At 44.2% G+C, this 14,057-nt stretch overlaps 1 protein-coding gene across 2 annotated transcripts in view; it reads left to right on the top strand.

The window, feature by feature from the left end:
- The first annotated feature begins 5,427 nt into the window (after nucleotides 1-5,427).
- Nucleotides 5,428-14,057, top strand: part of usp31 (ubiquitin specific peptidase 31) — a 114,364-nt gene continuing 105,734 nt past the window's right edge. Inside the window, exon 1 of one of the 2 annotated variants that reach the window (XM_060943117.1) lies at nucleotides 5,428-7,215. In XM_060943117.1, coding sequence (XP_060799100.1) covers nucleotides 6,697-7,215 — 519 coding nt within the window. In that variant the 5' untranslated portion in view covers nucleotides 5,428-6,696. The remainder of the gene's footprint in view (nucleotides 7,216-14,057) is intronic. The other variant, XM_060943116.1, reaches the window with a different exon arrangement.

The raw sequence follows: 14,057 nt of genomic DNA, 5'->3' as shown, positions 1-14,057 counted from the left end.
ATAGACACGAGTGTTTCTCCCCGTGTCTGTGTGGGTTTCCTCCGGGTGCTCCGGTTTCCCCCACAGTCCCAAGACATGCAGGTTAGGTTAACTGGTGACTCTAAATTGAGCGTAGGTGTGAATGTGAGTGTGAATGGTTGTCTGTGTCTATGTGTCAGCCCTGTGATGACCTGGCGACTTGTCCAGGGTGTACCCCGCCTTTCGCCCGTAGTCAGCTGGGATAGGCTCCAGCTTGCCTGCGACCCTGTAGAACAGGATAAAGCGGCTACAGATAATGAGATGAGATGAGACACGAGTGTTTTACTAGGAATACACCACTTGTATTTTTCATACGAGCTCCATCCGGGACATGGAGAACCAAAACCGTGATATAAATCTCTACATGTCACCCGTAAGGAAATCGATGAATAGTTTTGATAAATTTGGGTACTTTTTGTTTGTGAATGTGTCGATATAATAAAAAGCAAGTCGCACACTGGTTTGAAGATATGAAGTTTATCGTCTCGTGTTGAAAAACTCACATTTTTCATACGAAATACATCACGGATCTGAGTGACACATTTAAGTTATTCCACAAAATCGAGTCGTACATGAGCTAATAGCTGACAAGGTGCGTAGCACTGAATTGGCTATAAGCCATGTATGACGAGCAGTGTTGGGCACGTTACTTTCAAAAAGTAATTAGTTATAGTTACTAGTTACTTTTCCCAAAAAGTAACTGAGTTAGTAACGGAGTTACTTTGTCATAAAAGTAACTAATTACCAGGGAAAGTAATTATTCCGTTACATTTTGTTCCCCCCCCCAAAAAAAAAAAAATCAAATTCAATTAGTGTAATCATAATAAAAGTGAATGTTAAATGTGTTTAATGACTGAAATGGACACTTAACAGAACCAGTTAGTAACATTATCTACACTATATTAATATTTTTGTGGGACAATGTGAGATAAGACATCTATCAAATATAATATATTTTTGCAGTTATTAAAATTATGTTACTAATTACTGGCCACTGACGAGGACAAACGCTTTGTTCCTCGACATAATGTGCATTGCACGTAAACACTCTTGCCTTTTATTTCAAGTAGTGAAAAGTGCTGGCTGTATTTCCAGTGTGAAAGCGCAGTGCTGGGCTGACCGCTCGCCATCGCTGGCTCTTCCGATTGAAAGCGTGCGCAGTAGTGCAGTAGGCGTGGCCTACCTACATATGTTGTCCAAATCTACTCTGATTGGCTTACTGTGCCGTTGTCTCGTGTCTCCCCGCCCCACACTAAAGCAGAGTAAAGAAAGGCTGAACGAGCAGCGTGCCAGATGAAAACAGCTTTAATAAAGTAACGCATAGTATTTTATTGTAAGTAACGGGAACGGCGTTATAACGATGTAAAAAGTAATTAGTTAGATTACTCGTTACTAAAAAAAGTAACGCCGTTAGTAACGCCGTTTATTCTAACGCCGTTATTCCCATCACTGATGACGAGATTGAGTGGAATAACTGTTTTATTCTAGCCACATTCACTGGATTTTGAGAAACCGAGCACTTTTATTTTTATTTTTTGCAAATTCGATCAATTAAAAACTTTATAGAAAACATACGACAAAGTCATTTCTGCTTAGAATGTAAACAAAATGACAGTAGCAATTTGTGAAAAATGCTATAATAATAATTCTTGAAAAATAAACAAGATACATTCTTACCATCACATACTTTTATTCCATATTTTGTTACCTTTTTTGTATGTATTTATTCTTCTTTAGGGCTTTTTGGCGGTTGGCAGACCAATTTAAAGGTGCATTACTGCCACTGACTGGGTTGGAGTATGGAACAGGAGATGGGGGCGGAGACAACAAAAAAGCAAACAATCAAACAACCTCCCATATTCTTTGAGCTGTTTCTTTTAAATACTTGATAAACAGTTTTTGGGGTTTTGTTTTCGAGTAGTTTTTATTTCATCCTCAGTTGGTTCAGCAATACGCCGCCATTTTGTTTTTCTCTACTCATGGTATATGAGCTGATAGCCTTGAAGTAGAGTAGCCAATCAGAGCGCACGATTGATCATATCCAGTAAACGTGGATAGAATAATTCCTGATATTTCACTCCGATGACATCACTCCCAGTGTTTTCCCACTGACTAGATGTGCATTGTCAAAATGGTGAACCGGTCCAAAATTAAAGGTAGACTGCCTTTCAGATTTTTTAAGTGTAGGTCATAAAAAAGATTTTCCCTGACACCCAATTATTTTTGTTTAGTGGACTGAAAGCTACCAAATTTGAGTCACAAATTCCAATCTTCCAATTTTATTAGGTTTTTTAAAAATAGAACAATTAATGAATTTAAGGCCACATGGCCCTAAATTCTCCGCTATTTTTTCCGGCTTCACCATGACCCAGTTCAAGATACTACATCATGCGTTACATGGTGGCCTTTCCCTGTTCGCGCAAGGCATTGTGGGATACAAATTTGAAACAGGAGAGAAAAATGGAGGACGTGAGTGTGCGAATGAAAAGTGAAAGACCGACTACAGTAACGGAAAGCGAGAAGAAAAGACGTTATGTTGCGAAGGAAGGGAAACGCAGGACCAAATTAATAAATATCGGCGGTCAGCGAGCACCTTGGTGTGATCAGCTGTTCGTTTAGCGACAGAATGATGTAACTGTCAGCACATGGTCAAAGGTAAACCTGTAAATTGCAGTAATGCAACACTGGATGCCAGCTGCCGTAAAACCCAGAAGAAGAAGCAGCAGCAGCAGCAGAAGATGGTAAGCCTGCGCATGCATGCACACACGGACTTCCTCTGTCTGCTCAACTGTGTGAAGCGAACGATTTCATGCACATTTTGCTCGGGAATCACCTCAAATTAAATAACTTCCCAGCCACAGAATGGCCTGATATTTTGAGATGTTACAGAAATAAACATGCATCACAATGACCACGTTTCAGAGGGAACTAAACTTCACCAATTTTATGAAATCGAAAGGCCGTCTTACTTTAAAATGCTTTTGATTAACTTGCATTTTTTGTGGATGTGTCCGTATAATATAAAGAACATTACACGGTGGCGCAAAGATATGAAGTTTATCTTGTGTTGAAAAATGGATCACTTGTTCACTTCTCTTCCTCATGAATATATACATTCACCACTCGAATATAAACTTCATATCCTCTATATACATATTTCAGGGAATTTTTGGGTTTTTTTGGTGCTCTTGTCCATGTTTCACTTCTGCTCGAAGGTGAAGTGCTGTCTCGCCAGTTCATGCTTTTTATGAAACGTACATATCAGTAATAATAATAATAATAAGTGAACCAGTTCCACTAGAAGCTGTGCATCCAACCCTATTTCACAGACACTTTGGATCATGAGCAATTCATCATCCTCCTAAACTATCCAGCCAAAAGTTTGCGCACCCCTGACTATCACACCTAAATGTACTTTGAACATCCTGTTCGTATTCAGTGGGCTTGAGTTCAGTCAGGACACTCGAGCTCTTCGAGTCCATCAGGTCTTCATGGAATTCGCCTTGTGACGTCATGTGATGTGTGTGTAATAATAAGTGAACCAGTTCCACTAGAAGCTGTGCATCCAACTCTATTTCACAGACACTTTAGATCATGAGCAATTCTTCATCATCATCCTAACCTATCCAGCCAAAAGTTTGCACACCCCTGACTCATCTCATTATCTCTAGCCCAGGGGTGTCACTAGGCCTTTTTTACCTGGGCACGTGCCCCAGTAAGAAAATGTTGAAAGATTTTCATAACAAACTAGTTTCTTTGGCAGATCATTTATCTACTGTAAGTTGTAGGACAGAGTGTGTTTCAAACTTCTATCGCCTCTTCTTTCTAACTAATTTTCTGATTGGTCTGGGAGATTCGCACTGTAAACATAGCGTGCGTGCCAGGAGTCCATTTAGCCTACTGGAGAGATGAGTCTACTCTTTGGATGAGTCAGAGAACGGGCTCTGGATGAGTTAAGGTAGCGCGAAGTTTTTGCAACAAAACTAAGCAAACCATATTCTAACAAACCCATTAAACTACATTGAATTAAACGATATTAAATTACTTTTCCAGATGGATATCAGACAATTCTTCTCACGAAGCAGAGACGGGCCAGGGAAACAGTGACAGATGAGGAGGAGGAGGGTGAGAGAGGTAAGATTAAGGTTGTAGGCTATGTGCTAGTCAGTCATAACTAACCAGCTAAGTTTGTGAATCGTGAGAGTTGAGGTGACACGTTTAGCATCAGCATGCATTAAAAGCCCAAATGCCAAACAATAAATTTTTTGGGGACTGGGATGTGTTTTCCGTCTCGTTGACCTATTCCTCGCATAACTTCATCCACGAGAGCATGAGAATTATCCACTTCGCATAGGTTGGGGACAGGAACGTTAAGGTGCATTGTGCGGGGGGGGGGGGGGCATTGCCCCAGTAAAGCTTAATTCCTAGTGATTCCTAGTTCTACAGGGTCGCAGGCAAGCTGGAGCCTATTCCAGCTGACTACGGGCGAAAGGCGGGGTACACCCTGGACAAGTCGCCAGGTCATCACAGGGCTGACACATAGACACAGACAACCATTCACACTCACATTCACACCTACGGTCAATTTAGAGTCACCGGTTAACCTAACCTGCATGTCTTTGGACTGTGGGGGAAACCGGAGCACCCGGAGGAAACCCACGCAGACACGGGGAGAACATGCAAACTCCGCACAAAAAGGCCCTCGCCGGCCCCGGGGCTCGAACCCGGACCTTCTTGCTGTGAGGCGACAGCGCTAACCACTACACCACCGTGCCGCCGGCATTGCCCCAGTAAAGCTTAATTCCTAGCGATTCCTAGTTCTACAGGGTCGCAGGCAAGCTGGAGCCTATCCCAGCTGACTACGGGCGAAAGGCGGGGTACACCCTGGACAAGTCGCCAGTTCATCACAGGGCTGACACATAGACACAGACAACCATTCACATTCACACCTACGCTCAATTTAGAGTCACCTGCATGTCTTTGGACTGTGGGGGAAACCGGAGCACCCGGAGGAAACCGACACGGGGAGAACATGCAAACTTCGCACAGAAAGGCCCTCGCCGGCCACGGGGCTCGAACCTGGACCTTCTTGCTGTGAGGCGACAGCGCTAACCGCTACACCACCGTGGGCTTGAGTTCAGTCAGGACACTCGAGCTCTTCGAGTCCACCAGGTCCTCACGGAGCTCGCTTTGGGTTCCAGCACACAAGGCTGTTGTAGATACCTGGATGAAGAGCTGCCTGTGGTAGAGGATGATCAGATGTGTGTGAGAGAGAGAGAGAGAGAGAGAGAGAGAGACACCTGCAGGAAAGCTGTGCTGTAGCAGGTTAGCGAGCAGGAGAACCCCACTGTCAGGAAACTCAGGCTCTACCTGCTCACTCTGGCCCTGCCATGCCGGACTGGCTGTGACGTCATCAACCCCAACGCCCCAATGCAGTGTCAGTGATTTCACACAGCCAGCGGAGCGCGAGCGCGACCTGCTTCAGGGACACGTTTGGAGGAAAAACAAACAAACAAACAAACAAACAAAACAACAACAGCAGCAGCAGCAGTGTCTGTGGAGACGGTACCGTGTGCTGAGGCGGTGCTGGAGATGTGGCGGACACGCTGTCGGGGGAAGCTGCAGTTCTGCCCTGACTGCACCGAGCTGTCGGTTAGCATTAGCTTAGCGTTAGCTTAGCATTAGCCGTGTACTGACGAGGCATTGCTCTGCTGCTAAATAGGCAATAACACTCGCACTGTCTGTGTGTTTTTGTGATTATAACCGATATTACTAGCCAGTGTTCGCATTTCCAGATGCGGCTGCAGTGCAGTGGGATGTGATGTTAGCTCTCTGTGGCTAAAAGGATAAAGTGTTTGATTCCTGTGTTCTTCAGATGGCAAGTGAGTGTTAAAGGACAGGACAGGACGGATTTCTCTCAGCTCTGGTGGGGCTTGGAACCTACAATTAGCTCCAAACAAAACCGAAAAGGAAAACCTGCAACCTAATAAACTTGCTGGATATTTTCGCTTAAAGTGCTCGGAGTGTTCGAGTCCCATCATGCTAGCGACCTGGTTTTTGTGTTTACATCTTTTGCACTTTTGGGACTAAAACCTTCCACTTGTGAGCTGAAGATGGATATTCCTGGCTGATACAGACTGAGCAGGGCTGGATGGTCGTTTTTTTTTTTTCTCTTTTTTTCTTTAAACACACCTGCTGTATTTGAGGAGTGAATTTACACCCAAACAGCTTTAAAGGTGCTGTAGAGGATTTTTAAAAATTCGTTGTTTATACAAATAACCTGTAGGACATGATGAGAACAATGAGGTATGTCATGCGCCGAGGAAAAAAAATGTACTAAGGTGCTGAGATATACTCGTTTGGAAAACCGATTTCCGGGCCAGAATGCTTGCTTGTGTTTGGACACGCCTCCTGTCATTCGTTTTATAGACAGTCAAACCTGAAGGCGGAGCTTCGTGAGCGTGGGCGGGAATCGTTCAAATGTCAAACACGCCTAACTCGCACCATCTTGGGAGGGGGGAAAAAATGAAAGACTAATCTTATCGAACGCACCTTTTAATCAATGTCATGACCAGGGTGAAGTGATTGATCAGCAGAGCTGCCGTTCGAAACGAAATGGCAGCTTTCAGGCAGCACTGAAACGTTTTTGAGGTTTCTCTTGTTAATAAGGCAGCTGCCATGTCGAGCAAAGCCTCAGGCAAAGAGAAGAAGTCCGGGCTCGGGAAGAAGCTGTTCCGCCGTGGCTCGGTGCGATCTGTGGGCAATTTTATGAGCAGAGTGCTGAAGACCCTGTCCACTCTGTCGCATTTCGGATCCGAGCTTCAGCCGCCTGAAGGAGAAAAGGACGACGGAGGATTCGCGGCGTTCAAAAACGAAGGCAAGGGATCGGTGGCTTCGGATGACAGCGACTGCGGCGGTTTCCTCCAGGACAAAGTGCCTGGAGTGGCCGGTCTGAAGAACCACGGCAACACGTGCTTCATGAACGCGATCCTGCAGTGTCTGAGCAACACCGAGCTCTTCGCAGAGTATTTAGCGCTTGAACAGTTTCGCGGACAAGCAGAGGAAGAAGATAAGCCCAAGGCCAACGGAGTCCATCCAACCAGGAAAGAGAAAGGAGAAGTGACCGAGCAGCTGGCAGGACTAGTCCGAGCTCTGTGGACGTTTGAATACACTCCTCAGCAGAGCCGAGAGTTCAAGGTGAGTCAAGGGGTCGGGGTTGCCTGGTATATCAGCATGCAGACTTGGGCTCAAGGTTTATGGGCACTGACCATCACACTTGTGTGTTTCCATAAAGTTGGAAGCACACTGTTATTTTTCTGTATTAGGGATGTTAACCGATGGACGTTTGACTGGTGGTTGACCGAATCAACGTCAACTGGTTGGGTTTTTTTTTTTTTTGGTTGTCGGTTAAAAAAAAATCAATCGGTTTGAAGCTGCCGATTTTGGAGCGGAGAACCTGGAATTCTGTGTTGTAAACGCTTGGGGCATGCCATGCGGTGTAAGGATGACAGCTGACAAATCAGAAACACCCATTCAGTCATGTCCCGCCCTCCCGCCCCAGTTGAAGACAGCTGATGCTTGGCGAAAGAAAAGTCTCAAAAAGTATCAGGCTAGACTTTTTAGCTTACAAATTACTATTCTGTTTTTTTTTTTTTAATTATTATTAGAAGGCACATGGAGTTTAGTCCTGCCTTGGCCAGTGCATTCTGAAAGTATGTTTCGGTCTGTAGCCAACAATGCATGTTACTGCAGATCAGATCTCTCCACACAAACTAAAGGCGCAGATGCCGACTTTTGGAGGGAAGGGGAGAGAATGAAATGACAGCGGTGTGTGGAGGGGGAGTGACAAACGCAGCTTTTATGTCTGTGAGTCAAGTCGGTGACGGCTTCAGAGCAACTTCAATACCATGCAGTAATGGCGTGTTGATATTGGTAACGGCGTTATAACGATTGTAGCTAATTAATTAGATTACCCGGCGTTATAACAGCCTTTATTTTAACGCCGTTATTCCCATCACTGAATGTTATGTACTTCTTCTAGCACTTGACTTTATTTTCAACGCCATCATGGCCAACTGAAACTGTCTCTAAGCTGGAGCCATTTGTCCTCCGCTCCAATACAAACCCCTCGACATTAGGGATGTTAACCAATGACTGTTTGACCGGTGGTTGACCGAATCAACGTCATCCGGTTAATTTTTTTTGGTTGTCGGTTAAAAAAAAAAAAATCAATCATTTTGAAGCTGCCGATTTTGGAGCGGAGAACCTGGAATTCTGTGTTGTAAACGCTTGGGGCATGCCATGCAGTGTAAGGACGACAGCTGACAAATCAGAAACACCCATTCAGTCATGTCCCGCCCTCCTGCCCCAGTTAAAGACAGCTGACAAATCAGAAACACCCATTCAGTCATGTCCCGCCCTCCTGCCCCAGTTAAAGACAGCTGACAAATCAGAAACACCCATTCAGTCATGTCCCGCCCCAGTTGAACACAGCTGCCACTCGGCGAAAGAAAAAAAGTGTAGACACAGGCTTTTTAGCTTACAAATTATTGTTTTTTTTTTTTAAATTATTATTAGAAGGCACATGGAGTTTAGTCCTGCCTTAGCCAGTGCATTCTGAAAGTATGTTTCGGTCTGTAGCCAACAATGCATGTTACTGCAGATCATCTCTCTCCACACAAACTAAAGGCGCAGATGCCGACTTTTTCACGGCTGAATCGTGCAGATCCGATTGCTTTCCTTTGAGCGTACAGAATTTACTCTGATGAAATTATTCAGACGCTCCAACGCCCCCCCCCAAAAAAAAAAATCGGATCTTTGCATGATTCAGCCGTGAAAAAGGCGGCATCCGCTAAAAGGCGCGCCGTAAAAGGCGTAACCTATGAGTTTAAATTAAACTCATAGGTTAACCGACTTTAACCGGCTAATGAGGCTCGGTGGTCGGTCAAGATTTTTTTTTTTTAGCTTTCGCCATCCCTACTCGACATCAGTGCTGCATTTGACTAAATGTTTCACGCTGTAGAAAAGGTAATGTGAGTGGAGGGCAGCGACTGGGACTGAATGTGCGGATGCTCGCGGTTAGTTTAGAATAGATTCTAATAATTCCAATTCTAGAATTTTAAACTCGTAGATTAACCAACTTTAACCGGCTAATGAGGATCCGTGGTCGGTCAAGATTTCTTTTTTTAGTTTTCGCCATCCCTACTCTGTATGCTGTAATGTTACAATTTCCCTTCACTGGAACTAAAAGGCCTGAACCTGTTCCAGCACGACAGTGCACCTGTGCACAAAGCACAGGAGCTCCATGAACACGTGGTTTGTCATGAAAGAACTCGAGTATCCTGTATAGATCCATGACCTCAACCTCACTGAGCATTTTAAAACACCGACTGCACCCCAGACCTCCCCTTCTGGCTGAATAAACACGAATCCCCACAGCCGTGCCCCAAAATCTAGCGGAAAGCCTTCTCAGAAGTTTGGAGCTTATTATAACAGGAAAGGGGAATAAATCTGGAACATGATGTTCAGAAGGTACTTATGGTGAGGTGTCCACAAACTTCTGGCCATTTAGTGTATCAGGTGTCCTCGCGTTCTGTTATAAATTTGATCACGAACACAAAACGAAGCAGTGGTTGTAAGGATTTGAGAACTAGACAGGAACAAAACAGTTTTGGATGGAATTACTTTTTTATTCCTGCATCACCAAGAAGAGAGTTTAAACTGAAGAGCAGGAGAGTTGGATAAACAACAGAGATCAGTGATTTGGTTGTTATTCGGTTCAGTTGAAGTGGGCAGTGAGTGAGTCATAAATATAACGACTAAATAAAGACAAAAAGGTTTTATTTATCCCCATCACCAGGTTGTGTCTCGATATATGATCCTAGAAATAGAAGGTTTTCCTTTCAGAAAAGAAAATCTGAGGAAGTTTAAACTGTAAAGCGTCTCTCAAGGACAGGATAGATTAGTTTGATCAGTGATTAGTATAAATACGGAGGTGGTTAGAGAAAATCACGCGCGCTGATTATCGAGAAATAGTCTGAATTTCTCGATAATCACCTCGAGCGACTCGGCAAAATAGCGGCTTATGGCTTCGTCACCGTAAGTGAGGAAGAATTACAAATGATGAAGGAAGGAAAACGCGGTTCCTAAAAGCACTAAAGATGCTACGAAGTTTGGTCTAAAACTATTCAAAGGTAAGGTGGGATTGTGATTTATTTTTCGATTTCGAAGCAGTGTTTTATGTGACTCGGCGTAGATAAGTGACCCAAGTCTGCGCCGTGCCGTTATTACATTTGCATGCCGCTTTTGAAGCTTGAAAAATGTATTTTTAATCGTTTTTAAAATAATCACCTATGTATTTATACTATAACAATTATCTGCCTCAGACTCGGTGAATATCGGCCTCGACTTCATTTCAGTTAAAGCAGATACGCAGAGCCTTTATTTTTAAATAAATTTCTGAGTGGATAGTATCTCCATCCTTGACTCTTGTATGCTGCATATATGGGAATAAAAAATATATATATTTGAGAGTTAAAATTGAATGCAAAGTTGGCATTGGAGCCGCCCCGCTGAGCCAGCCAGCCCTGAGTGCGTGACATCACAGCAGGAACCGGTTTTAAGGCCGAGGCCTTTTACAGCTATAGACCAAAGTCATATAAATAAAAATTTATGGTGAAAGTAAGAAATACCATTACCGACTTGCTCAACTAAGACTGATTTGACTGATTTGACTTCATTTGATTGTGGGTTGACTCTCATTAAAACAGGATAGGTGCTATAACTTATGGCCCTTTTCCACTACCCTTTTTCAGCTCGCTTCAGCTCACTTCAGCTCACTTCAGCCCGACACGGCTCACATTTCGACTACCAAAGAACAGCACGACTCGGCTCGCTTCAGCCCTGCTTAGCCCCTAAAACTCGCACCGTTTTGAAGTGGGGCTGAAGTGAGCCAAAGCGAGCTGACTGAGGCTGGGGGCGTGAGCAGACACTCCCCTGTGCACTGATTGGTGAGGAGGAGTGTCCTCACATGCCCCCACACGCCCTGCGAGCACGCTGGGATCTGTAAACACCGTAAACCCGGAAGAAGAAGAATTACTAATTACGAGAATTTCTGAAGCCTTATGCGCCTCGCCTCATCTATACGCTCTTGCCAGTATCTGTTGGCGTTGTCAGTGACAACAAGCCACAGCACCAAGACCAGCAACACTAACGACTCCATGTCCTCCATGTTTATTGTTTACTATCCGGGTCGTGAGACTACCGCTTAAAAGATCACTGATGTCACTGTTTGTGCTGCTTAACGACATCACGTGACGTCCACCCACTTTCGCTAACTCCACCCAATGTGTCCACCCACTTCCAGCCAGCATGGTTCAGCGCGGTTGTAGTCGAAATGCAACTTCAATAGCCCCACTCAGCTCGACTCAGCCCAACTCAGCACGGCACGGCTCAGCCCAACTCAGCCGCATTTGTAGTGGAAAAGCGGCATTATGCAGCATACATGTACATGCATGCATTTTCACTGATAAAACGTAAAAGGCAAATTAAATAATCAGATGAACTGAGACAAGCACATTCTGAAGCAAATTAAATAATCTTATACCGGTAACTTAAACACACAAGTTACATGTATTAATCTAAATGCAGGTAAACATGTTTTGTATCCAAATGAGAGTCGGCGCTTACCCGTCTGTGTTCTCGCTTCTTGAAGGCCGATTGTTTTGAAACAATCTGACTTTCAGTTGTTTGTTCAGTTCTCCGTTCATTCGCTTCTTCCACGTAAGGGCGAGATAGCAGTAATATCCAGTGGAGAAATCAGATGGCTGGCCCGCTCATTCTCCATTTTCTCCATACTGAGTACTCCGCCGTTACTGCTCGGCTCAGGCGATTACTAAAACCCGGGATGGGACGTCACCAGTTTTAGGAACAATGACGGGGAGGTCACTTCCTGAGCGATAATTGTCACGTTGCGTTCCATCCCGGGTTTTACCAACAACCCTCGGCTCACACTCTGGTGCAACTGAACTTACTTTCCTTTTCTTATGGTTTTCTTTTTCTTTCATTATTGGTACTACACCCTCTTTCAATACGGGCTTATAGCCAACGCTCCTCAACAGATCAGAGGTCTTGTACGAGTCTTCAGTAAAATGTGCAGAGCAGAGGAGAGACCACTTTGTAGGTGCGCAATGTGCCCGTGAACTTCTCACAAAACGCGTTTGCAGTTTGAACATTCTTGGGCCATGAATGCGATGTAAATCCACCTTCTGTCGTGTTGCTGCACCGGCCAGCAACACATCTGCGTGGCATGGCGATAAATTAGCTCAAAATGGAGGATCGGAGTTGCAGTCAGCTCTGTGTTTAGTATAGCGGAAATGGCGACGAGGCCGATAGACTTCCTGTGGTGACGTTACAGGCGTCAAGGTCATTCACTCAGACCGCTACCTATAGAAATCACTTTAATCATAAAAATGACTATATTAGATTTATTGTTAACGCTTAAAACTATTCCGATGCCATTCTTGAAGTCTCAAGGCGTTTATAAACGAAAGTGAGGCCATCGTTTTGCGTATCTGCTTTAATATTCACTTCTCCTTCGGCAAATAATTGTTGTTTAATCACTGTCGGTTTATTTAGATTGTACAGCACGGATCTGTGGTTGTTGTATTACAGATTTATCTGCTTTTCTTAAGATTGATCTCTTTTGCTCAGGTTGGAAAAACAAACAAAACCTTATTTACGTTCTCGAACAGAAGTTGATGGTTTCAGATATCCAGTTGTGGGTTTATTTATTTATTTGTTTGTTTATATTAAAGTGACCACATTGCTGTAGTGTGTTTCTCATGTTCAGATAAGACTTGCAGGGTTCTAACTAGACTAAAATATCAGCGTAGTGGCACCAGTTATAAAGGCTGGGGGTTCGGGGCCGCCTGGAAGCTCACGGGTTCTTCGTGCTCGGAAGTGCATTCGAGTGCATTTCCTGCCACTCGCAGGTCTCCCTGAAAGTCACTCTTTTTTGTTTTTTTGTAGTATTGAGTTTTGTTTTTTTGATAAAAGTTGCTGTGATTGTTTTTGATTGAAGACTTATTAATATTCAACTATATTAGTGACACATTTATGGAATAAGAATAAACCAACCAGTTGATGTTCACCAAGCGTCAGCTTTATTTTCAGCTTCCGCCGTTCAGTTACAGTCCATGACTATCCAGCTCTAACTCAGGGACCAGCAAAGGTGCACCGCGCGTAAGCGCCTCTTAACACAGATGGCACTTTACCACGAACACGGCATAAATCGGACCCACGTGATCAGTGACAATCTCCACACAGAACTACTCGGGCAGCTCTACACTGCGCTTACGCGGGCGGGGAGTGGAGTGGAGTCTGTCTGAATGTAGAACACTCGCATGGTGCCGCGCGGCACTGCACCGTCGCCACCACGTGGGGATACAGAGAAAATTAAACAAAAGACCACATTTTCAAGATTGACAAGTCTTTTTATGAGTGTCGCGCCAACTTTTATAGGCGTAGCGGCAAGGAAACGCTGCGTATTGGCCCGATGCGCTGAAAAGGCCGAGTTAGAACCCTGGACTTGTAAGGAAGCTGAACATGGAAGAAGAACTGACTCTTTTTTATTTCAGTTGAAAGTTCTTCTGTTTCCTGTCTTTTGGTTTTAATTTAAATTGGCATAAGCTGAATGAACTGTCAGTCAGAATGCTTGAAGTAAGGAATAACGCGCAGACCGAGCTGGAATACGAACGGAATTCACGCCGAGGTGGTGTGAGCGCGATCTTGCAAAATCTTCATTCACAAAATTAACGCTGATGTGACCAATAGAACGAGAATTTATTTCAGTGCTGTGACACAGAGTCGGCTGAAGTGGATTGTTATTGTAGAACAGCGTGTTCTGGACTGTGATTATTCCACTGACACCACGGTGACTTACTAACGGTTACGGTGTTGATTAATCAAGGGCACGTCACACATTTTAACGGTTTACACTTTAATGTAGGTTTAATGTTGTGGGACGAGTGAGAGACAAG

This window comes from Neoarius graeffei, chromosome 16 (genome assembly GCF_027579695.1).
Source record: "Neoarius graeffei isolate fNeoGra1 chromosome 16, fNeoGra1.pri, whole genome shotgun sequence".
NCBI classification, from domain to species: domain Eukaryota; kingdom Metazoa; phylum Chordata; class Actinopteri; order Siluriformes; family Ariidae; genus Neoarius; species Neoarius graeffei.
Note: the sequence above shows the minus strand (reverse complement) of the source record. Positions and strands in the feature narration are given on the sequence as shown.